Below are 23,034 nucleotides of genomic sequence, written 5' to 3' on the forward strand. Positions count from 1 at the left end.
TCGTATCAGATGAACCTCTCATGTTTCTGTCTTTATTTTTCACATCTTTGAGAAGTAAAGAAGCAGAAATATCTTACAGAGCGTCACTTGGCATATTTACAACATTTTAACACGTCGCTCGGGTCAAGCAAACAAAAAAAGGGACTTTAAAGGAGGGATGGGTTACATTCCTTGTGGCATGATGGTGGCAAAACATTAGGGGTGGGGTTGACGTATTTAAAATTGTTCTATTCTCGGTACAGTATTGATATTGTCTTGTTACAGTATTGAACCACAATGTGAAAATAGAAATCACATGTTTTTTTTTTACCTTACAAATCTGGCTGTATGAAATTAAACAGTAATTGTAATATCGGCTAAAGGTACTACTGTTTTCAAATGTCAATATCAGAAAGTGATACTGCTATTTGAGAAATATTTCAAAAGTGGATCGCAATACGGTCACTAGTGAACAAACAGTGCATTAAAGTATTGTGATAATACAGTCAAAACTGAAATTTGTTATTATATGTTACAACCTTTGGCTTGTATCAAGGTACTGTTATTAAATATCTTATAAATCAAGAACTGTTAAATACTATTCCAATTGTGTATTATTATAGTTATTTTATCTTGATATTACCAAGACTTATTTTCCAAATTTGTATATAGTGATCCTATCAGAATTAAATCAAGCAATATTTCAAGTGTTTTGCAATAAAAACTATTATTGCCTAGATATCGCCTAATATCTTGATACTTTGACTAGACAAAATATTGCAATACAGTCATTATCGCAGGCAAAATCGCAGGTAAAACTTTTAATATTGTGATCATCTATTGAGAAAATATAGAAAGGATGTAACATAGTAGCATTGAACTGTAAAGCTAAACAAAATATATATATATATATATGTATAGCATTAGATTGTGACATGACCAGCAAATACTCCAATATCATACTTTGATCCGAGTATGATCACATATTATACCGCCTAAGCCAACGGCAGAAATTGTACCTGCACCGTCTCATAATACATTTCGATGTTGGCCAAATCTTACATTAATGTGTATTTATGGTCGCCTTTAACGGGACGAGGCCACAAAAGCAGATAAATAAAGCAAGGAAGCGCAATTCCAGTGTGTAAAAAAAAAAAAGTAACAGAAGACAAATGGAAGCTGCCACGCGATATCTTTGCCTCCTGCGGAATAAACGCCTTAGAATGAAAAGGACGTATATTTAATTTGAGCTCCCGCGAGGTGATTTAGCGTTGTGATGACGACGACGACTCTACATTTAGATTTGCTCGCTGGCCGCGGGGGAAACTGCCACTGCTCTTGCTGCTTCTTCACCGATAAAAAAAAAAAAGTTCCATTACAGGGGATCTGAATAATTCACCGGGATGAGATCAGGGTTGATGGCGACCGACCAAAAGAACGACAAATGGAAACGTCTGGCAAAATCGGAAATAGCGTTTAGAGTCGTTTGAAACATGGGGTCGCCCTGTGTCAATGTCAGACGCATTTTTTCCTGCTTTTTGTGATTTTAACTGCAAATTTTCATACTTCTGTCGCCAAATAATATTATTATTTTTAAATATTACTATTAATAGCCAATCTAATGTCTTAGTTCCTCCATTGTAGTCAAATACTAAAATATTATATCAAGAAGTGGTGGACATCAATTGCTAGCTTTCACCGCATATTATGATGCCAATGTTGTAAAGCACCATGAAATATTTTATTTTAGCAAACTAATGAGATATCTTATCATAAGCGATTTTGCCTACAGCTCTAATACATTTTTCCAAATATAAATTTAACTGCCAATGTAGTTTCAAAAAAAGTCATATCCTATTGTGATACTATAATAAAAATTACCTGGCATATTCCATTGTGATGCCTTCTTGTGAGCCAAATTTCATTTTGCCAATGTTTTCCAAATATGAATCACATGTCAAATCATTAAATAATTATTCACATCATGTTTGAGTTAATTCCTTCTGATAACGATATTGCCTTTGAAAAGCATCATGTTGCAAAATGGCTACCAGGTAATGGAATCTATAGGCTTTGGGGGTTTGGAAGAGGGTTATCTCTCACCTGCAAATCAGTGGCACTGTGTTGTTTATCACCATTTTATCTCAGAGGAAATTGAGTCGCTTTGCGAGCTGTTATAGCTCAGCAACATTGGCTGGATGGTACTTTATGAGCATCATTTGCTCCTGAAAAAAATGGCTTTCATCAAAATTCATCATTAATGGAAACCGCAAAAATAAGCAGTGAGGAGTAAGCATTTTGTTTGAAATGAGTCAGGAGTGTGTCTGTGTGTGTGTGTGTGTAATGAGGAGTGTGCAAATGTACCATTCAAGTGTAAGCAGTGTGTACTTGTGTGTCTCAAGTGTGCGTCAAGACAGCGAACTGAAACAAAAACTTTTTTAAAAAAAAGGGGTGGCCAAGGTGAGTTATCGCCACCACCAGACCACAAAGGGGAGAAAAAAAAAGGCGGGGGTACTTTTGGGAGCGGGGTGTCCAGATGAGGTTATCGAGGAAGTGCTTGCAGTGAGGAAGAAGAGGAAATGATCAGATAGGAAGTTGGAAAGTGATGTCCACTTGCGCCTCTTTAGCCAAAGAGACGATTTCCGAAAGCCTCACCACCTACAAACGAGAGTAAATATAATAGTGTTTAATAAGACTGAATATAGCATTGTAAAGTATTTTTTTTGTATGCATCCCCAGTGCAGGTACCATTTTGGCTGCTTCGTCCAGGTCGTCACAGGCCAAGATTTTCAAAGGGCTAGCAGCAATCAGAGCTTTGGCATCATCCACCCGTGTACCTAATAAAGTCATCGTTAGCAACAAGAAACTACATCCTCTAAAAATTAAAAATATAGGACTATTCAGATGAAAATATTAATTAATAAGAAGTATATGTATATTTATTTCAAGAAAGATTTGCACACTGCCTCCCATTGACGAGACAGAGATGTTATAAAATAGGCTTAACATTAACGACCGCCCAAATGCCCGGAGGAGCTAAAGTACTCTTTTCAGGCAGATAATTACATTTTGACAGCTGGCCGACAGGGAAGGTAACATTTGGATTATGTGATGTAAAATAAATGAGGAGGATCACAATCTCTTTGTTTGTTTAGTTTCCTGCTATGGGCGTGGCCATTTTGTGACATTTTCGTCTCCTGCACATTTGAAATTTTGCCACTGCTCGTGTGAAATATTTGTGTGCTTTCTTGAGGGGCCATCATTTTGCAACGAATATTAATTTTTAATTATGCAGGCTGGTGCGCATCAATTATGTTACGTATGGGGTTTTGTCTCTTCATCATTGTAAAAGTACTCATAAACATAAAATTAGGATTACCACCTCAAGCAGGTGAGATAGATTGGGAGGTGGCAAAATAAGTTAATGTAGAACCTCGATTTAAAAAAAAAAAATGGTAGTAGGGCCATATGGCATTTCAAGAAAATATGCAATGCCGGTATGGGAATACCCATGCAGAACGATAACAGCTGTCACAAATCAAGCCTTTAAATAGATAGGACTTTTCATGTATAGAAAATATTGCACAAAGTGCATCATGTGAAAAACTGAATTATAAAAAACAGAACAGATGGCATGTCTGCGAAAATTTTCCACATGCATGGATTTGACTATAATTTTTTTTTTACAGACATGCCTACATGTTTTAGAGAAATTAAAAAGAAGATGTTTTATCCTTCTGCTCTCTGGAGTATAAGATACATACAGTATAAAGCTCGTCTTTATGGCCATTGGGCATTGTTGGGAAGATAAAAAGACAGTAGAGGGCAGTGTCACTTCAGGTGATATAAAGTATATGACCCTTGTGAGGATAAGTGGAAGGGAAAATGAATGAAGTGCGAGATGTCTTTAAGTACTACACGGATGTCGGACACTTGTTATAACTTGAAATATTGAGTAACCAATCATCATCGACCAAGTAACTTTTTGTTCACCTTGCAGTCGCACAACAATGGGAATCTTGAGGTCGAGGTCTAGGACAGCCATGATGATGCCTTGGGCAATGACATCACACCTCATAATGCCGCCAAAGATGTTAACCAGGATGGCTTGAACCTGCAGGAACGTTAGCACTTTAGTCTTAGCGAATTAGCTAAAGCGTCTTTGCTGTACTCGCCTTCCTATCGGATGTGATGAGCTTGAAGGCCTCCGTGACCTGGTGGGCAGTGGCGCCGCCGCCCACGTCTAAGAAGTTGGCAGGCGTCCCACCGTGAAGTTTGATGATGTCCATGGTGGCCATGGCTAGGCCAGCACCATTCACTATAGTGCAAATAGAAAAGAGAACAGAAGGGCTCAGGAAACTAGCTAACTCGCAATTATAGATGTCAACATTCCATTGTTTTTGGTTAGGTTTGACGCACCGAGGCAACCGATAGTGCCATCCAGGCCGATGTAGTTAAGATCTGCCTTGGCTGCCTGCCGGTCTCGGGGGTCCTCCTGGGTCCAGTCCTGGAGGTCGAAAACCGCCTTCTGCCGGTAGGCGGCATTGGAGTCAAAGTTGATCTTGGCATCCATGCACATCACTGCAGACAGGAAACAACTGCCCTTAACTTAGGGTTGATATGACGACATACATTGCCTAAATGAAAGTAAATCAGGTCTCTATAAAATCCTATTATTGTCTATTGATGTCTTTTTGCTAACAAGTCAGAGGTGTGATAAATCGCCACACAGTACAAACCTATAGTGAACTACCCTTGACTTTTTAAAAATTAGAACCTGTCCTTGGACCATTTTCTGTGTTTTGGGTAAATACCAATGCCTGAGGAATCCTCCACCATGGGGTTGATCTCCAACATGGATGCGTCATATTTCATGAATACATTGTAGAGCTTGATCATATTTTCAGCCGCCTCCTTCTGTAGCGCCGGCGGGAAGCCCATCTTCAGCGCCACCTAAAACCCAAATGCATCACAGTTGTTCAACACTTGGATGTCAAATAGACTAGATTTACAAATGACCCTGTTGTAAAACCAACACCCCTGACACAGCCTAAGGGAGATTCTTCTTGAAAAAGAATCTATTGTCATAATAATGATTTAATGAGTCTAAAAATATTCCCATGTTTTTTTCCAACTTAAATTGACATAAATGTCAATTATTTTGAAAAACAAACAAACAACCTTGTCTGCCATTGACAGCAATAGTTGAAATGGTAACAAGTACGAATAAACTCTCATCTCAGAAAATTGCACTGAGATTCAATGAGTTTTGTTGCTAATATATATGTCCAAATTTGGACTGGGAAAGCAGTCATTTCTCCAATTTCAAATGACGTCAATGTCTATGTCCGTCAATAGCCGCCAATGAGTTAATCACAATAGAGATTATTCTCTTATGGAATATTTGGACTATAATCGCAGATTTTTATCCAGCAAAAAAAAAAAAATACAACAGCTTTTTCCCCAACCACATTTGGCCTTAAGTCTTAAATACCACTTTTTTTTGCAACAAACATGAGGCAGGATTTTTTAGCATATTGATTTTTTTCTCCTGCTTATTCAGATGGGGGGTAAAGTTAGGTGAATGACTGCCTAAAGTAATAAAAGTAGATAACTGCACCCGGCACTTGTTCCTCGGAAAGGTTAATTGCAAATAAAAGTGCTCGGACGAAGCAGTGTAGCACGGAGTGATTTGAAATGTTGACTAAGAAAAACAGATAAGCATAATTCCTTTTTTCCTGTGCCTTTTTGAGAACCATTGGTGTTGGCTTTGTTTGTATCGATTTGAACCTTAAGCGCTTGTTCCATCTTGATGCCCTCCACGATGTCGATGGGCTCCTTGACAATGGCGTCTGGATTTTCCGCAGCCACATCTTCGATGTTGACACCCCCCTGCGAGCTCCCAATCAACACGGGTCCCTGCAGTATGCACACAAAAGAGCACTTAAATTGGCTTCAAGAAAATACACTAGGCAGCACGATTTGTGAGTGAAATATAGATTAGACATTAGTCGGAAACATTTTACAAAAATATCTTTTTTTTTAATGATTTGTTGATTTGGGGGAGGAGTAAGACATTTTTATAGCGTGCTTCCATCTAGTGGTGCTCACAAGGAAAACCACCTGATTTATTTCAATTTAAATACACAAAGGACGTAAAGGAGAAAGTCAGTATTCAATTTTCTTGCAAAAAGGGACTTGATTATAGTTAGGGGTTTGTAATCTGGCACATTCTCTTCATCTCAATGTTACTTTTCATTGTGGACAGATAAAAAACAAAAATGAAAACTAGAACATATTCACAATTTTTTTTCAAACACTGTACAAAATGTTTCCTAAAAAAATGCTCAATTGGAATATTGAAACTATTCTAGAAAATACTGGCAACATTTTTGGAATATCATGACCCTTTTAAAAATGGGCTCACAATACCAGTATATTTATTTGTTCAAATCATATCTGAGATATTTTCTTTTTTTTTTTATTTAGTCTTTTTAAAAAATTTTTTGCTACAGATTGATCCAAAAATCGATTCTTTTTTTGCATGTGAAACAAAAGTTAACATTGATTTATTCTTTAAAATATTACTTTGTGTGGCATTGCCCCCCCCCGTTAATTTAAATGTTTTTTTTCAGCCTAGCTCTAAAATAAACGTGTTTAGTGTGGTTAAAAATATTTGTGAACTGACCTGGAAAGATCTCTCCATGGTAATGGCAAAGTAATACTCCCTTCGTGGATAGCGCCGCTCACAGATGAACACCTGGTTACAGATACGACCCGCCTCGCCAGTCTGCTTCGTGTACAGCTTCCGACCGATCATCTGTGAGGAAATATCCCGGGCCTCCTCTGGCCTGCAACACCCCAAAATGCAAAAGTGATCACATATGAAAATGTTTTAATTCACTCAACAACATTCATGTTAAATTGCTCTACGATTTGTTTTTACAAGGCACAAAAGTAACAAATGTCATTTGCCCTTTCTGAATCTGGGCTTAAATTCAAAAGGTGGAAAAAATTCAATACAACACAGTTCTATTTTTAAAATTAAGTAAGGTTTTATTCTTAATGGAGCTGAATGATCGATCAGCACACTGATGGAGGAGGAAAGCGCTTACGAGTAGACGATCCTGACGCCACCCTTCAGTCCTCCTTCGAACGTTCCCTTGCCTCGACCGCCTGCTAGAACCTGAGCTTTCACCACAAGATCCTTGGAACCTTACAAGCACAGACCAAAAACAAGTCACAATTAGATTTTGCCTATCATCAATTATTTTAATGGCACTATTCTCATCTTACTATTGCCTATTTTCTCCCTAAATGTTATTTTTCTGATCATGTTTCTTTTCACCCTTCTTCTCCAATCCAAAAATAATAACTTATTCTTGAAAATATTTTTCTGGTGACTTGTTTCCCTTCAAAAAACATTGCAGGTATTCATTATTTATAATGTGTGTTTTTTAACTCACTAAAATAAATTTGAAAAAAATCTAATCATTAGGTAGATATAATTAACGTGCATGAACACCCCCAAAATAAAAATTCTGCGTTACTTTAATCCCACATGTCCTGTGTTTAAAAAAAACAGCTGTTGTCACTTGACACAACTAAGTCTTGAACACCAAGTTTGGCAGAGCTAGTGGCTATTTAAGAAGGGCGCACACACACACACACACACACACACACACACAAAAGCTTAGTGGAATTTCAGCATGCCAGGATTGCAACAGACCTTTTCAAGTTTGTGTATGTGCACAGATTAGTCTGCCTTTCTTAAACTTTCATCACAGATGGAATTCAAAACCGCTTTATTTTAGGGTGCTACTAATTTTGCGGAATTTCAAGTACAGTACTGACCGATTTCCTTAGCAATGGCGTAGGCCTCGTCAGAGGAGCTGGCCACCATGCCGGCAGGCACGGAGATACCAGCATCTTTGAGCAGGCCGATGCTCATGTACTCATGCAGGGACAGGCTCCTTCGTTGTTGATGTTGAAGTGGTGGTGGTGTTGGCAGATGGCCTCCCAATAAGCCTGAAGAACTGGCTAAAACCTGGACAGAAGGAAAGAAAATGTTATTTGAATGAGTAAGCAAAGCACTGACAGAAAAAAAAAAGTTTCATATTTTTTCGCTTTTGTTGTCAATACTCTGTCCATCTTTAAAAAAATATGTTTGGGAGATTTTAAATTAGAGTTACCTTATTTTAGAAATAAAGTGTTTTGTTTTGTTTTATTACGTTACTAAAATAAAAGTTGAATATCATGTCAGGTAAAAAGGTCTGTCAGGTTCAAATTTTGTATACATATTGAATAAAGTGTTACTTGTTCCTGATATAAACCTTGCACAAGGTTACTTTTAAATATTTGTAAGGTTCTGACAGTTTGTAACTCAAATTCACCAAAAAAAGGTCACGTGACATCAAGCCAGATTTTTTTTATATTTTCACTGAAAGATGTCACGTGACATTATTTGTAAGAGGCTATTTCCCTCACATGAATTGTTTCTACACAAACAACCATATTTTCATGTGAATCAATTATCGTTTAAAATCGTACACAGTATAAAAAAATACTACATGTTTAATAGCAAAGAAGCAATGTTATTAATTACGACAGCAATGAGATCTTTGGGACAATGAATGACGACAATCGATAGCTTGTTTACTTGCGTTGTCCGTCCTGTGTTAGGCGATACATTTAGCTCACTAAGCTAAATACACTTGTCCAGTTGGAGGTCACTATTCACCAACATGTCAATCCCTCGCGCAAATTTAACCTACAAAAACCAACAAGAAAAGCATTCACGTGCGGCTTTAGGGGGTGTTTTAAAAGGATCATTAAATGTAACACGGCGCTCATTCGCATATGAATTATAACGAGCATTCAGGCTAATGTCATTTTGACCCTTTTCTCTTAGTGGCAGATGTAGCGGCCGATGGAGGCCGCATCGGTCTCACTTCTTGCAGCCACACGATAACTGAAGCCTTCACTTTTCTACGGACAGGCACTGACCTTGGACGCAGAGTTAATGGCCCCCAAGGACCCCGAATTTCTCAGGCTAGCCGTCAAACGGCCGCAGATCAGGGACGTCGCCATGACTGCTTCTCTGTGTAGATGCGGTGCGCATGCGCGGAACTAGAGAGGAGCGCCTCGTGTCGTGTTTAAAAACATGGGACGTTTCAGTTTTCGAAATTCTTTACCCTGTCAAGTATAAACACGATTACTCCAACAATTCTACATAGTTGAATGTGCGATTAACACATTTTAAATTAATTACAGAAAAAAGTATTACTAGGTGTCCCTGAAGGGAGCACTGCCATGCTGAGTATGTGTTGTGTCGTTCTAATTAGCAAAATTTATTAATTGATACTAATAAACAAACTGCAACAATAAATGTTACCGCCACCCCTCCCAGTCAAAATCAATTGGAAGTCTATTGCTGTCAATGACAGCTAAAAAGTAAAGTATAAAAAAAACCTGGGACAAAACACACCGCTCTACTCAAAATTGTTTATTTACAAGAATAATTATGAACGTGACACATGCACGCATTTCCACATCTCAGTCCGAGTCGCTACTGCTACTGGAGGAATCGGTAGACATGGCCTCCACGTCGTCTTCGTTCTCCTTGTTGTGCCCGGGAGGCTCCAAGCCAAAGTCGTTGGAGTGATGTGGGGGCAACATGCCGACAGAGATCTCTGACGACTGCCAAGGGTAATGTGGCGTCAGCACGTCTACGGGGGGCAAACACATGATGTTACAGTGTTTCACACTTAACAGTGCCAAAGGCTTCCGAGTACCTGGCAACCTTCCAGCGGCGAGGGCGTCGCCAGGCAGGTGCCCGTTGACGCCGTTGGTTGGCAGGTTCGCCATGTGACCTAACACGCCACTGCGCATCTCAAGGTCCGTCGGGTATGGCCGCCTGGGATCGCCTGAGTGACATGATTGGACGGTAAGGGTACACGAAACAATGGACTAGTTGTCAGTCCTTCAAAAAAACAGACCTGGGACCCAGTTAAGTGGCGCACATACAGCGTTGCTGGCGCTGATCCTGTGTGCGTACTTGATGAGTTCCTCGGAGGATATACAACCTGTGAAGAGGAAAAGGCTGTCAATGAAGTCAGCAATCAACACATGATGTTTCTGGCATACCTTTCCTGGCTCGTTCAATGGACTTTAGCTTCTCCTTAGCCTGGTAAACGGCTGTTGCCTGTCAACCAGAAAATAGGGAATCCTATTACAATCTCACATTTAGTTACATTTCCTAAAACGTCAAAAAAAAATTCAGAGCAATACTTGCTATGTTGTTACTATATGGAGAAGTAGCCATATCCTTGTAAAAACACAATAGTTTTCATTTCATAGTATATCAATGTTTATTTTATTTATTTTTTATAAAAGACTCATTGGTAGTAAAGAAGTAGTTGTAGTTTGTTATATTCTTGTTTTTAAATAAAATAGAGATCCTGTAGTTAAGACAACAAAACAAAACTATAGAAAAAACGAAATTTGTTCTGGATTCTCAACCAAAGATGACTTAAAACCACCATTGGTTCTACAGTCAAAAAACAAACAGGTGAATAGTGAAATGTTCATGCGAAGGCCTTACAAGGATGTGTTCGGCCTCCTTGAGCTGCTTCTGTAGCTGCTGTATATCGCTGTCTCGTTTCTCCACCTCCTTCTCCAGCTGTTGCATTTCCTGGTGTACCTTTCCCTGCTGCTGGGCAACTTCCATCAGGTCCTGGAACTCACGGTCACGCTGCACCAGCAGCTCCAGGATCTGAAATGCATGACACAATACAACCACCAGTAAGTCAAACACGTTTATAAATCTGAGATGATTAGTTTCATCTCAGTCTAATCCAGTGCCAAATGTGTATTTTCAAATTAGCAATGGTGAGATGAGACTTCTTAAAGCATTGAGGCTTTCCATGCAACGCTTCGAGAAGTGGTTCAAGCCTCTTTAGTACCCTCCAGTGGACATTAAGTGAATTACATGATTCGATAAACTTTACTGGTAAAGTTTTGATTTTTGAGAAATGATAATATGATAATAATGAATGTAAACACTCTTCACATGATAAAAATAGTCGCCCAGGTGAAAATATATTAGCTTTAAAGTAAATAGTCAGTTTGATTTCGTACACAAAAGATTTTTTTAGAGTAGTGTTTGTTTGTTTTCTTTCTTTTTTACATAAGCACCAAAATTTAATGAAATTTGAATTCATCTACCTGTCATCATATATTACACACATAATTCACTGACGAAAATGGTACTGTAATGAACTACTTTTTCCATTAGACGAGCTTGTTGTTTTAGAATGAACATAAACGCATAGAACGGACATTAAGAAAATGTTTTGCGAGTACCTGGGTATCTTCGCCAGCCTGAGGTAGTTTCTGACTCCTAGACAGAGCCAACATCTCGATCAGCTCCCTGGAAAGCAAAACATGAGCCGCACAGTTAGAAAAAAGGCAATATTAGCCCACAATGAATGGCGTCAAACAAAAGCAGGAAATAAATCAAAATGGCAATTTATTTGCATGCATGAAAAAGTGATAAAGGCCTCCACCATACCGGGATAAAACTTCCAAATCGTCCAAAACACTTAATAGACGCTCTTTTGTTGACTTTACTGTTATGGTGGCCGCCATGATTGCGCCTGCAACTTCCGTAACCGGCATAAACGGAAATGACGAACACATAACTTAACCCTGACAAATATTGATGCAATAAGACACTGGTGTCAAAGTTAAGGCCCGAGGGGCAGATCTGGTCCGCCAAATTAGTATGGACCTAAGTTTCTTACTAAAATACATTCAAATAAAATGAGAAAACAATATTTTTTTTATTTATTTGTATTTGTTTAGCCCCCCACAAGCACATGTTTAACTCATTGGCTGCCAGTGTGCGCACTAGATGTATTTTAATTATTTTAGAATACTCCTGTTGTGGTTGGTTATTATATACCTTGTTTACAAAGCTCACAAAGACTATCTTCATGTAAAGCTCTTAAATTGTAGGCAGGAAGTAACGCGGTACATTTTCCGCTCCACTTTTTTCGCTCGCGAAACAACAACAGTTCAGAACCTAAGTGCGACGACATCAAATCCTGCCAGACTTTCCTGAATTATCTACTTTGTTTTGTTTTCCCTTAAAGATCGGAGTTTGAAGCGATTTCACGATGGTAAAGGTGTCTTTCAACACTGCATTGTCGCAGAAAGATTTGAAGAAGGACACGGAAACACTTATTCCCGACCAGGACAAAGTGAGTGAGACGAAGAGGAAAAAAAATGGCTAACTGGAGTTGTATCATCGTTAAGTTCTAAATTCTTTCTAAAGTTGAAATCTGATGGACTTTATCTCACTATATGCGACTCGAAAAAAACTAAGTATTATGCGATCTTTTAGTTTTAAGTAGAATTCCGTCTCGTACTTTGTTTTGTTGGACTCTGGCCAAGTGGCATTTCGGACTTTTTTCCTTTCGGTGTATTTTTTTGTTTTCTATTCCGATCTTTCCCTACATTTTTTTAACTAACAGGTTTAATTGGGAGACCATCAATTTCCTTTTTAACAGCCTTTTTTTTAAACCGTCATTGCATTACATCCTTGTCTGCCATTGACGGTGACAGACGTCCAATCTATTTTGACCTAATCATAATGTAATATGTATTAGTTATGAAAATAACACAGAAAACCTGAGATGAAACAATAATTAAGTCCTGTTATGTGACGAACAGTTGTAAAATATGAAAATAATGTCACAAACCTGCCAAGTTTAAAGGTCTGGCTGCAAAAACAATTAAGAGAAACCTCAAAATTATTATTATAATTGGTCTAATACATGAGAACACAGTTTTATTATTCTAAAAAAAACCTACCCAATTTAATAGTTTAATCTGCATCTGGCTATAAATAAAAAAGAAAATAACTTAAATACAATTTATTTTTAGATAACACCTTACAAGTCTTACAAAAAAAAGAATAAATAATTCCAAATGTTTAAATCCAGATGTGCTAAGGGGTTTGACTATTTACTTTGTAAACTGGAAAACCAGCGGAAAACCATAGGACATTTTCAGAATTGTGACGCTTGTTGCGTTCTGACACGGCGTAAACATTTCCTCCTGCTATCTGATGTGGTCACAAAAGTGGCACATACTGTCCCATTCTCCCTGCAGATATTCTTTGCCCTCCCTTTCCGAGAAACTACTTCAAGGTCAACAGGTGCAACCGTCCCGACATTTCAGATTGTGGGAGAATACTTGTTTATCTTCACTAGAGAACAATCGTGAAATATAGCAACAATAGCATTTTTAAGCATCTAGAGCAGGAATGTCCAACATTTTTTTCCCTCTGAAGGCTACTTTGTGAATAATCAAATATTTATACTAATTATATATACTTTGTTCATCCTGTGTGCATTTTAAACATTGATTTCTCAACTTTATTTAGTTGGAGTACTTTGATTACAGCACTCATTTGGTGTGGCATTGTTTCAATAGGCTTGTGCCATATTTCTTTGCATTAATGTTACTTACTCATGGGTTGCGGTGGAAAAAGTGCGGTTTTGACAGCTGGTGGAGAATGAACGAATGTGATTGTGGATAGGAAATTGCAAAATCAAACTGCAGTAGTGCACATAATTGATCGTACACCTTACTAACAAATCAGACGTTCCGTTTGACAGCCCTGTTTAAGGGGAAGTTTGCAAAAGTATTACTTTTTTTGTGTATGGATCAGTTGGCGTACCCTTGAATGCATCGTAAAAGTGTGTGATTAAAATACAGATCATAGGTAGCATTTTTTAATGCAAATATCACCAGCAATCAAGATTAACATTCCGTTCATTGTACAGCCCCTGGTTAACATTTCACATACCCCTCCCAACTCCGGCCCTCCGGTGTCAGGATGTGCGTCCCTTCCTCTTCTCGGCTGCCACTTGTTTTTACCAACTGCTCGACCATCTGCTTTGCTGTTACTTCCTTACTTTTAAAGTGGCTTAGCCAGCTTTAAGACTTAAACCACGGCATTGCAGTGCACCGTGTTATCCTTTACCAGGTTACATTATAACAAGTATCTCACCCTGAGAAGTATAGAGGCGTATTTTGTAAGGGGGGGGGGGCCTCTGGGTTAGTCTCGCGATACGTTTTGTGATACCAATCTCATGGTAAAGATTATATCACGGTTTCTGTTTCCATAAGACTTACACTTTCAACTCGATAGCAATACTGAAAAAAAACATTACACCATTTTAAATACTGCATTTTTTTTAATTCACTCGTTCAGTGTCATTTTATAGATATCCAATCATCTGGCGTCCAATCATTCTACTGCTGTGATTTAAAATGAGTGTCCAAAGCAACCTAAAATTAACAAATGGACAAATCGATTGGCCGCCCAGCCCCGTTAACGTCGGCCAATGAGATAACAAGAAAAATGAGTGAACAAGAAAGGAGTAGTAGTGCAAAATAATACCCCCATGACAACACATTTCCAGTCAACTTTGGTTGTGAGAAAGGACTATCAACAAAGTTTAAAGATGCTTTGAGGGAACTTGGATGCCTCTAAAGCAGGGGTGTCCAAACTTTTTGCAAAGAGGGCCAGATTTGGTAAGGTGAAAATGTGTGCGGGCCGACTTTTAGCCTGACATTCTTTGAACCATTAACATTAAATGCAAATTAACTTTTTGGGATTTTTTTTAATTACAAATGGCATACTTTTACTTTTACATTTTTTTTTACATTTAGGTTTTTACCGAAATCACAAACCACAAAAAATTAAGAAAACTATCAAGGATATCTAAGTTCATGTGAAACATCACATATTATTCACTATTATATGCTCACTGTAGGAACAGTGCTGAAAACAAAACAATGATCACTGCATATTCAAACTGTGATTTTGACCATCACAAAAAAAATAATGAACTGAGATTTAAGAATTTATTCAACTCAGAGGACTTAACAAATATCTTGCCTGCACTAATGTGAAGGGTGATACTGGGATCTTGACTGCAGTATGTAGTCCAGGTCTTCATCGCACGCTAACGAGAAAAAGTCAAACTCAGTTCCTTTTGCCTCTAACTGTCTCTTAATATCTAATGAAACGTCTTCAATTCTCCGTGCCACAGTATTACGAGCCAGGCAAATATTGGCAAACTCTTGCTTCTTCGCGGGACACATTTTCTCAACCATTTTCATTACACAGTCTTTAATAAATTCACCGTCACTGAAAGGTTTGCAGTCCTTTGCAATTAGCGTTGCCACTTCGTAGCTTGCCTTTGTGGCATTTTCATTTGACTCACGGGCTCTTGTGAAAAAGCTTTGCTGTGCCGTTAAAACAGCTTCCAGTTGCTTCACTTTTTCACCGCGTTCGTTCCCAGTTAGCTTGTCGTAGCTAGCATGTTTCGTCTGGTAGTGCCTCTTAATGTTGAATTCCTTGAAAACAGCCACAGTCTCTTGGCAAATTAGGCAGACACAGTTGTTTCGTATTTCAGTGAAAAAATACTCAAATTTCCACTTCTCCTGGATGCGGCGGCCCTCCCGGTCAACTTTCCTTTTTTTGTTTACATGTTAGAAATGGGCTGGGCTGAAACAATGACGCAAGGGTCACGGCGGCCAGAGTGCGGCCACAGGGCTACTGCCATCTTCTGGTGAAGTGAAAAATAGCTTTTTGTACACATTTATTTTATACTGTGGTCAACAGTGCTGGCGGGCCGTGTATTATTGATTTCATGATAGAGGCCGTGGGCCGGTCAAAATGTGTCCTCGGGCCTTATTTGGCCCGCGGGCCGGACTTTGGACATGCCTGCTCTAAAGTGATTAGCAGGTAATAACCAAAAGCGTCTCAAGGCTGGGGAGTTTAAAAGCTGCCTTCAAATCCTTCGCCTGTCAGCTGAGCAGGCTGAAGAGGAAATACCAAGCAGAATTTTATTTTTTTGCAAGGAAGTGAAAAGTCGACATGTTTCCACTTGTAACCTCGCTGCACCTTGTTTGCTCATGAATACTCGCAATCCTCTAGTTTTCGTGTAACAGCACGACTTTTCGGGAATCCATTAAATTGGCCGCTTTTCACAAAAATAACTTTGCTGTGAGTCACTGTCATTTGCATGGCGCTGTGAGCAAGGGCTGACGAGCATCTGGTGGGTGTGGCCATTTTAGAATTGTCTGTGTTGCAAAACATGGAGTGTGGCTTTTCAAATTAAATAAGGAAATAATTAACTGAACTAGGAGGGTTGACAGCAAATTGACCAAGATTCATTCGCTGCCACCCTTCCCATTCCAATGGTTTGGACGTCTATCACTATCAATGGCAGCCAATAAGTACTAATGTTGAAAGGAATTTTGAAATTATTATTATTATTATTGATTTGAACTGGTTTCTAGCCATTTCTGGTGGACTTTGCGCCCGTAAGTAAACCCATAAAAGAAAGCTTACTCTATTTTTTTGACGCAACCATTTTTATTTTATTTCCAGTCTTTTATTTTACTCACTTATGTTATTTATGTTATTTATGGATGTATGCAGGATGCTGAAGCAGCCCTGGGTCCAGTTGTTCTACATTCCCGACCATGGCGCTGGTGCATGTGTCTGGGTTTGGCCCTCATGCTGTCGGCAATGGTAGTGGGCGGAGCCTACCTGTACCGCTACTACTTCTTTGAGGCGAGTTCCAACTTGAGCTGACCTTAAATAAGTACATTTCTGGGTTCTTTCCATTGCAACAACTCTATTTTTTTTCTACTTGCAGGAGGACGGAGTATTTGTGTGTGGCGTCAATTACCGTGAGGAGGACCTCAGCTTGGAAGACTTGGAGGAGGTTGGCTAAAATAGTCCAATTGGGAAAAACTTCCTATTTGTGGTAGACATCACACATTGATTGCAGTGTCACATCATGGACCCAATTTAACCAAGAATGTAAAAAATTGGAGCTTAAATTGGCTGCCATTGAGAGAGAATCTTGAAACATAGATAGTGGTTGTTGTGAGATAGCTAATTGAATTGAATGCTTTTATTGGCATTATATGAGATAGAACGAGACCAATGAAATGAGAGCCCAGTAGAGGGTATAAAATGACAGATAAGGAAATGCATTTACTTTTGGGGGGGATTTTGTAACTTGGATGTTTTTCGTATCTTGAGTCACTCGTTTGCATATGAAACATTTCGCAACCTGAAATTTTCGTACCTAGAGGCATTCTTTAGTAGAGGTATGATTGTACTGGGTATTTGCAGAGATTGTAGTAGAAGTAGTAGAAATCTACAATGGGTTTGTTTTTATTGACACTATTTTCAGGGTTTTTGACTCTGTGTTCCGTCAACTGTAAGCAGGTGGAGGCTGAGCTGGCAAACCCTCTACGACAGCTGGAGGAGAGAATCCAAGTTCTTGAGCGAGAGCAGGTAGCGCTCATCAACGTGCCCGTGCCCGAGTTTGAGGACAGTGACCCGGCCGACATCGTCCATGACTTCCAGAGGGTGAGCGGACCTAGCGAAGCCCAGAGGCCGTCGTCCATTCGCCATTCTTGACATGGCCGTTTTTTTCTTCAGAGGCTGACGGCCTACCTGGACCTGAGTCTTAATAAATGCTACGTCATGCCGCTCAACACGTCAGTCGTCATGCCTCCCCGGGACTTCCTGGAGCTGCTTGTCAACATTAAGGTAAGGCGGCTTGGGTCCTCAAGAGCCAACAAGGGTGCAGGTTTTCATTCCAACCAATGAAGAGGATACATTTTCACCAATCTGGTGTCTTAAAAGTGTAATTAGTTGATTGGCGTCAGGTACTGCTCGTTTGAGAAGAAACCTCATTGCTTAAACTTCAAGTTGGAACAAAAACCTGCTATCATTGCAGTCCTTTGTGGATTAGTTTTGACATTCATGGCCTATCTTATTCTCACCCTCTCCCTGCAGGCCGGCACCTACCTGCCTCAGTCGTACCTGGTGCACGAGGAGATGATGGTGACCGAGCGCTTGGAGCACGTGGACCAGTTGGGTTACTTTATCCATAAATTGTGCCGTGGCAAGGATACCTTCAAGCTGCAGCGACGCGACAGGATCCTGGGTAAGACTGAAAAACATGAGGGAAATCAAATTGCGGGCTTTTGTTTGTACGTTATGATGGAAATATTCAGGGTAATCTCAAGTGGCTAAACGGGGTTGTTGTTATTTTGCAGGCATGCAGAAGCGCGAAGCCCTGGACTGCCGTAAGATTCGGCACTTTGAGAGCAAGGTTGTGGTGGAAACCACCATCTGCCACCTTTAAGTCAGTGGGATTTGCTTTGCTGGTTTTTGTTTTGTTTGTACTTCATCTGGAGCTGTTCTTTGTCAAGTGGCCAGCGAAAGTGAATTGGGATGTGTGGACAACACTGGCCGGTTAGCTTTTTTTTTTCTTATTATTTTGGGGCAGGGGGAATATGCTCAAAAGGGCAACTGAATTTCAGTGATGGTCTGATTGCCATCTTGTTGATTGGTCGACATATGTGAGCACGAGAGGAATTCAGGGTGATATTTTCTTTGTTGTTGTTATAATCTTATGCTTGTGCTGTAGCATTAACACTTGCTTAATCAAGAACTGGATTCCTGTCTGATTGTTGATTTTTCTTTTGATTTCAATTTGGGCAGTTAGACAGGGAAAAAAAATGAGAATTTGCCTGTATTTCTTTTGCGTGTGTATTAATAACTCGTTTACTCAAATGTATCGTGTTTGTTTCTATCATTTTTTTGATTGGTCTAACATAAAAAATACCACAAATATTTGTTTCTTGCGCCTCTTATTCAACAACACCAGCTAAAGGTGGGGAATAAACACATGCAAATGATGTGTGTACAATAAAGTAGTTCATATTTTTACTGAATTTATAATTGGTAAAATAATTACCTAAAAAAATGTGCTTTTGACCCAGCTTCATAAATACTTGTAAAATGTAATACAGTGAGTATGATTTTGCAGAATTCCTGTTCATTTATAGGATTGAAAACAAATTAAAAAAAACATTGATTTATTGGACAATCACCAAGTTAAGTGACTTAATGCTTGTGATAATTTAAGCATCAATATTTTAATGACAAACCTCCATTAGTAGTTAATTCATAGGGACCCCCAAAAAGTGAGTTGCATTGGTAATTGGTGTAGAACTCAACACTGACATCATCCTGCACTTACTTCACTGATAGAAAACAACATAATTGCTGTTTTGTTTCCTTGCCTGCCAGGAGAAACACAAGCACTGTTAAATATGTTTTCTTCTCACCTATGATTCCAAGCCGTTATCTTTGAAGCTAATGGGACAAGGTGTAAAAAAAAAAATATTGTTGCCGGAAAGCCCAAAGGACTTCGTCCGGGGAGATAGATAGATGCCTTGGCACACTGGAAAACACATTTTTCATAAACTAAAGGATCAATAACAGTTGAAACTTTGGGGAAAAAGAATAACATCTGACAGCCAAGAAACATCTGTATACTCACATGAATCAAATCTCCTGGGAGTGAACATGATGTGCAAAAACATGGACTGCTTGGGAAGTGCAAAGAGAGCCATCCATCATTTTAGGATTAAAAAACAAAACAAAAAAGAATTAAAAACTAACAAACCCAATTGTTAAAATCAGTTTTTCCCCAATGTTTTTTGAGCTGTGGCATACTTTTTGCAGTGTATATATATATATAAGTTATTTAATTATTGATTTTGTGTATACCAGACATGGCCTACACACATGTTGTCACACTTATACAAAAATACAAGCACACAAGTACAATTATCAAGAAGTGCATTTATTAAATGTTACAGTTAGAGGCATATTTATTGGACGTCTATTGCAGTCAGTGGAAGAAAATTAGTTATGAAAATGGGTTAGCTTACCATTGCTGTTTGCAATTCTGTTATTATTAAAAATGTGCATCAGCAAAAAAAGTTTGGAACTTCAAAATTCGAAATGTATTGCTGCAATCAAATTGGTAGCCATTTATATCTTGGCTATTACGCTAGAGAGCAGCATTGTGCCATTTTCTATAGCAAATCAGCCTTTTAGTTCTCCATTGAAAGTTTCTGGAAGCAATATCTACATTTTGTACAACCTGCATATATTCAATTGCTAGTTAATAAAGACCTAAAAATGTTAGAAACCAACTTTTTTTTCTTGATGAAATAAGAAAGTTTATTCTTTCTTTTGTTACATTGGATGTCCGGTTAAAAGAAGGCTACCATTAAAACAAAGAAAAAATCCCCACATCTAAACAAGTGTATTTTCTGGAATATAACACAACTACTTCATCGTTTGGTCAGTCCTCTCACAATTACTTAAATGCAACTTATACTTTTCTCTCTCTCTTTCTTTACTTTAAAGTATATATATGTTCTTGCTTCTTACTTTTTTTTCCTCTTAATTGTGCATCATTTGGCTGGTGTGACTTATAGTACAGTATACACAGTAATACAGTATAGTTGAGGTTAAACGATATTCCTTGTCATACTCGGCCAAACTGAATGAATAAAATCTCCGCTTAGCAACCCAACTTTCTCAAGTCTGAAATTGACAGACACATGTAGGTCCCATATGGCAAGAGCACTTTTTTTTACACATATTGTAAACATACTGCAATACAGACAGCATGTACATCTGGCTTAGCTTTATTGCCAAGATTTCTTTGCGTCTTTTTCTCATTCTTTCTTTCATGCACACACGTGCTTAATTGCTTCCTATTTTGCACTAAGTAGGTTTCTACATTCATTTAAATGTTATAAAGCTGTCAGTCCGAGTCTCAACTAGAGAGACGTAATAACAAAATGCAGTCAGTTTAATCAAGCTTTGTCCGAATGGGCTGCAAAGTTTTTTTTCTTCACTTTTTTGTGTGTCTTGCACTTTTTTTTTTTAAACTTTATCTAGTACTACTTACTTTCCCTGAAATGTGAAACATGAAGCTGCCCAACATCTAACTTAATAATAAAGGAAAACAAGAGTTTTCCCAGCAGTACTTTTTTCCAAATTGATGAATTTGGTTGAATGGGAAACTAATTGTCCTGCTGGGAGTCACACAGCCAAGCTAAGTTTTCCCAGTCTGGTTGGAAGTGCCATATAAACACTTGAGGTCATGCAGTATTCATGAGCATATAGTTTATTGTCTTGTGGAAACCGAGTGTGAATGTTTCTTTTGGTTGTACTTGATGAGAGATTTGACAAAGTCAATGCATATATTACTTCAAATGACTGGTTTAGATGGTCCAACTGGAATAAAAAGCAAAAGTTGCATACCACTTTTAATATTTCCTATAGTTGTGTCCTTTATAGAATTGATTAAAGTTACTATGTAAATCAAACTTCTTGCTTCTGTTTATTGGAAAGCTTATATTGATGGTTACGCATATTATACTTAGTGTTTTTTAAAAAGTCTTATCATATGTGTTTTTTTTTTAGGAAAATTAATATAAATTCATTCATTTTCTTAACTGCTTATCCTCACAAGGGTCACAAGGGGTGCCGGAACCTCTTCCCGCTGATTTTGGGCACAAGGCAGGGGGGCACCAGTGAATTGGTGAACAGCCAATCGCAGTGTTCATTTAGCCTACCCTGCATCTTGTTGGAATATAGGAGGAAACCGGAGTAACCCGGAGAAAACCCACCCAAGCTCGGGGAGAACATGCAAACTACACACAGTGTGGACTGACCGGGGATCAGCCTTAATCTACATGCTATACTATGCATATTCTACCTTTTTTAATTGTATATATCTAAATATATATAGGGTGGTTGGGCGAATATGTATTCAAAGTATTGGCCAAACAGTTCTTGGGAGCGGGTTCGAAAATGGCCATTATCATATCGATAATAATGTATATTTGCTATCTTTAATCAGGTGAGGTACCTAAATTTGCACTTTCAATAGTCATTCAAACTACATTTGTCAAAGTAGCAGCCTCTTTTTTTCCCCCGTCTAGTCTTCCTAAAGACCAAATGAGACCTTTAACCCCAGCTACCTTGAAGATCCAGGATCGGATATCCTTCAAAGCGGAGGACCCCCCTCACTCTGACAAAGAGAAATCATCTCTGGAAGATCCATTGAGAACTGTGACCTCCAATACGGGGCATGTAGCGATTGGACCTTTGACCTCTGTTACCACAAACGTCGGGTGTTGGATTTCCTGTCATTGTTGCTCAGTCTCCTTCTGCCAAACCAGAATCTTTCAAATTGAACCTGTAGAAAATGCACATAATACATTATAATTCTTTGATTGGAGTGTTTCACTTGGACTTTTGGGGAAATACTATCAGATAACTCAAACTTTTCCTCTTTTTTCTGACCCTTTCATAGTCAGCTTTTTTACAGCAACGCTTTGTATTCATACATGGTGGATTAAGTTCAAGTCACACCCTTGCTTGGTGTGCCTCCCCATGTTAGGAGTTCAGGAAAAGTTCATTTTTTGGTGCACCTATGAACTCAAAAAAAGAGACGCAGGTGTGACCCATCAGAGTTTGTGTTAGTGTTGGGACGTGTGACGATGGTAGATGTCCAATTTCCACCAATAGGGCCTCACAGCTCACAATCAATTGACAGTTTGTAAGCTAACACTGATTTGTTGGCTTGTTATATGCTACGTGCTTTTCACCAGCACGGTCACTCAATTGCTTTTTCATTTTATTATAATGTGTTATGTCAGTTTTGCAATCCCCTGAGCAGGAATTCAGAACAACTTCACACAGTCTGAATGAAGTCCATTCAAATGTCTTTAGTAGGAAGAAAAGTTTGCATAAGTGTTAAAGTGCAGCAATGTTTTGTAAGTGGAAGAAATGCCTGGGGGAAGAAAGATTTTGGAAGGTGATTTTCTTTTTTAACCTTGATTAATTGGAATGAAAACTATTTTTGGCAGTGATTTTGCGGTTGGGGTGGGGGGTTAAGCCTTGCCAAAATATTATAATCACTTGCACAATATCATTTCACAGCAATAAACATCTAATTTACTGTAACTGAGATGGCTGAGAGAGAATGGTCATCTTTTTGTGCCATTGACGACAATAGACGTCTAATTTATTAGAACTAGAGGTCTGCAGTCTGGGTTTTCTGAACAATA

General features: G+C 38.7%; 3 protein-coding genes across 4 annotated transcripts; 1 reads left to right on the forward strand and 2 right to left on the reverse strand.

Moving 5' to 3' along the window:
- On the reverse strand, window positions 1–9,121 carry sucla2 (succinate-CoA ligase ADP-forming subunit beta). Its single transcript, XM_077728099.1, has 11 exons — window positions 8,986–9,121; window positions 7,834–8,026; window positions 7,095–7,194; window positions 6,668–6,830; window positions 5,770–5,898; window positions 4,794–4,932; window positions 4,399–4,560; window positions 4,155–4,297; window positions 3,973–4,093; window positions 2,728–2,816; window positions 1–2,637 (listed from the first exon to the last, which is right to left on the reverse strand). The coding sequence occupies exons 1-11, from the start codon at window positions 9,067–9,069 to the stop codon at window positions 2,563–2,565; spliced, it is 1,398 nt and encodes a 465-aa protein (XP_077584225.1). The 5' UTR covers window positions 9,070–9,121; the 3' UTR covers window positions 1–2,562.
- A 347-nt stretch (window positions 9,122–9,468) lies between these two features.
- Window positions 9,469–11,678, reverse strand: med4 (mediator complex subunit 4). Its single transcript, XM_077728094.1, has 7 exons — window positions 11,552–11,678; window positions 11,344–11,410; window positions 10,583–10,753; window positions 10,126–10,183; window positions 9,978–10,064; window positions 9,774–9,905; window positions 9,469–9,707 (listed from the first exon to the last, which is right to left on the reverse strand). Exons 1-7 carry the CDS (start codon window positions 11,656–11,658, stop codon window positions 9,535–9,537), a joined length of 795 nt encoding a protein of 264 aa, XP_077584220.1. The 5' UTR covers window positions 11,659–11,678; the 3' UTR covers window positions 9,469–9,534.
- Window positions 11,679–12,016: 338 nt separating this feature from the next.
- Window positions 12,017–18,626, forward strand: LOC144204238 (integral membrane protein 2B-like). Of its 2 annotated transcripts, none has more exons than XM_077728098.1 (7): window positions 12,017–12,242; window positions 16,505–16,639; window positions 16,725–16,793; window positions 17,306–17,449; window positions 17,522–17,632; window positions 17,882–18,032; window positions 18,145–18,626. In XM_077728098.1, exons 1-7 carry the CDS (start codon window positions 12,159–12,161, stop codon window positions 18,231–18,233), a joined length of 783 nt encoding a protein of 260 aa, XP_077584224.1. In that variant the 5' UTR covers window positions 12,017–12,158; the 3' UTR covers window positions 18,234–18,626. The 2 variants fall into 2 exon arrangements, with proteins under 2 accessions (XP_077584224.1, XP_077584221.1); XM_077728095.1 differs by having other exon boundaries at window positions 12,018–12,242; window positions 17,303–17,449.
- The last annotated feature ends 4,408 nt before the right edge of the window (window positions 18,627–23,034 follow it).

This window comes from Stigmatopora nigra, chromosome 11 (genome assembly GCF_051989575.1).
Source record: "Stigmatopora nigra isolate UIUO_SnigA chromosome 11, RoL_Snig_1.1, whole genome shotgun sequence".
NCBI lineage: Eukaryota > Metazoa > Chordata > Actinopteri > Syngnathiformes > Syngnathidae > Stigmatopora > Stigmatopora nigra.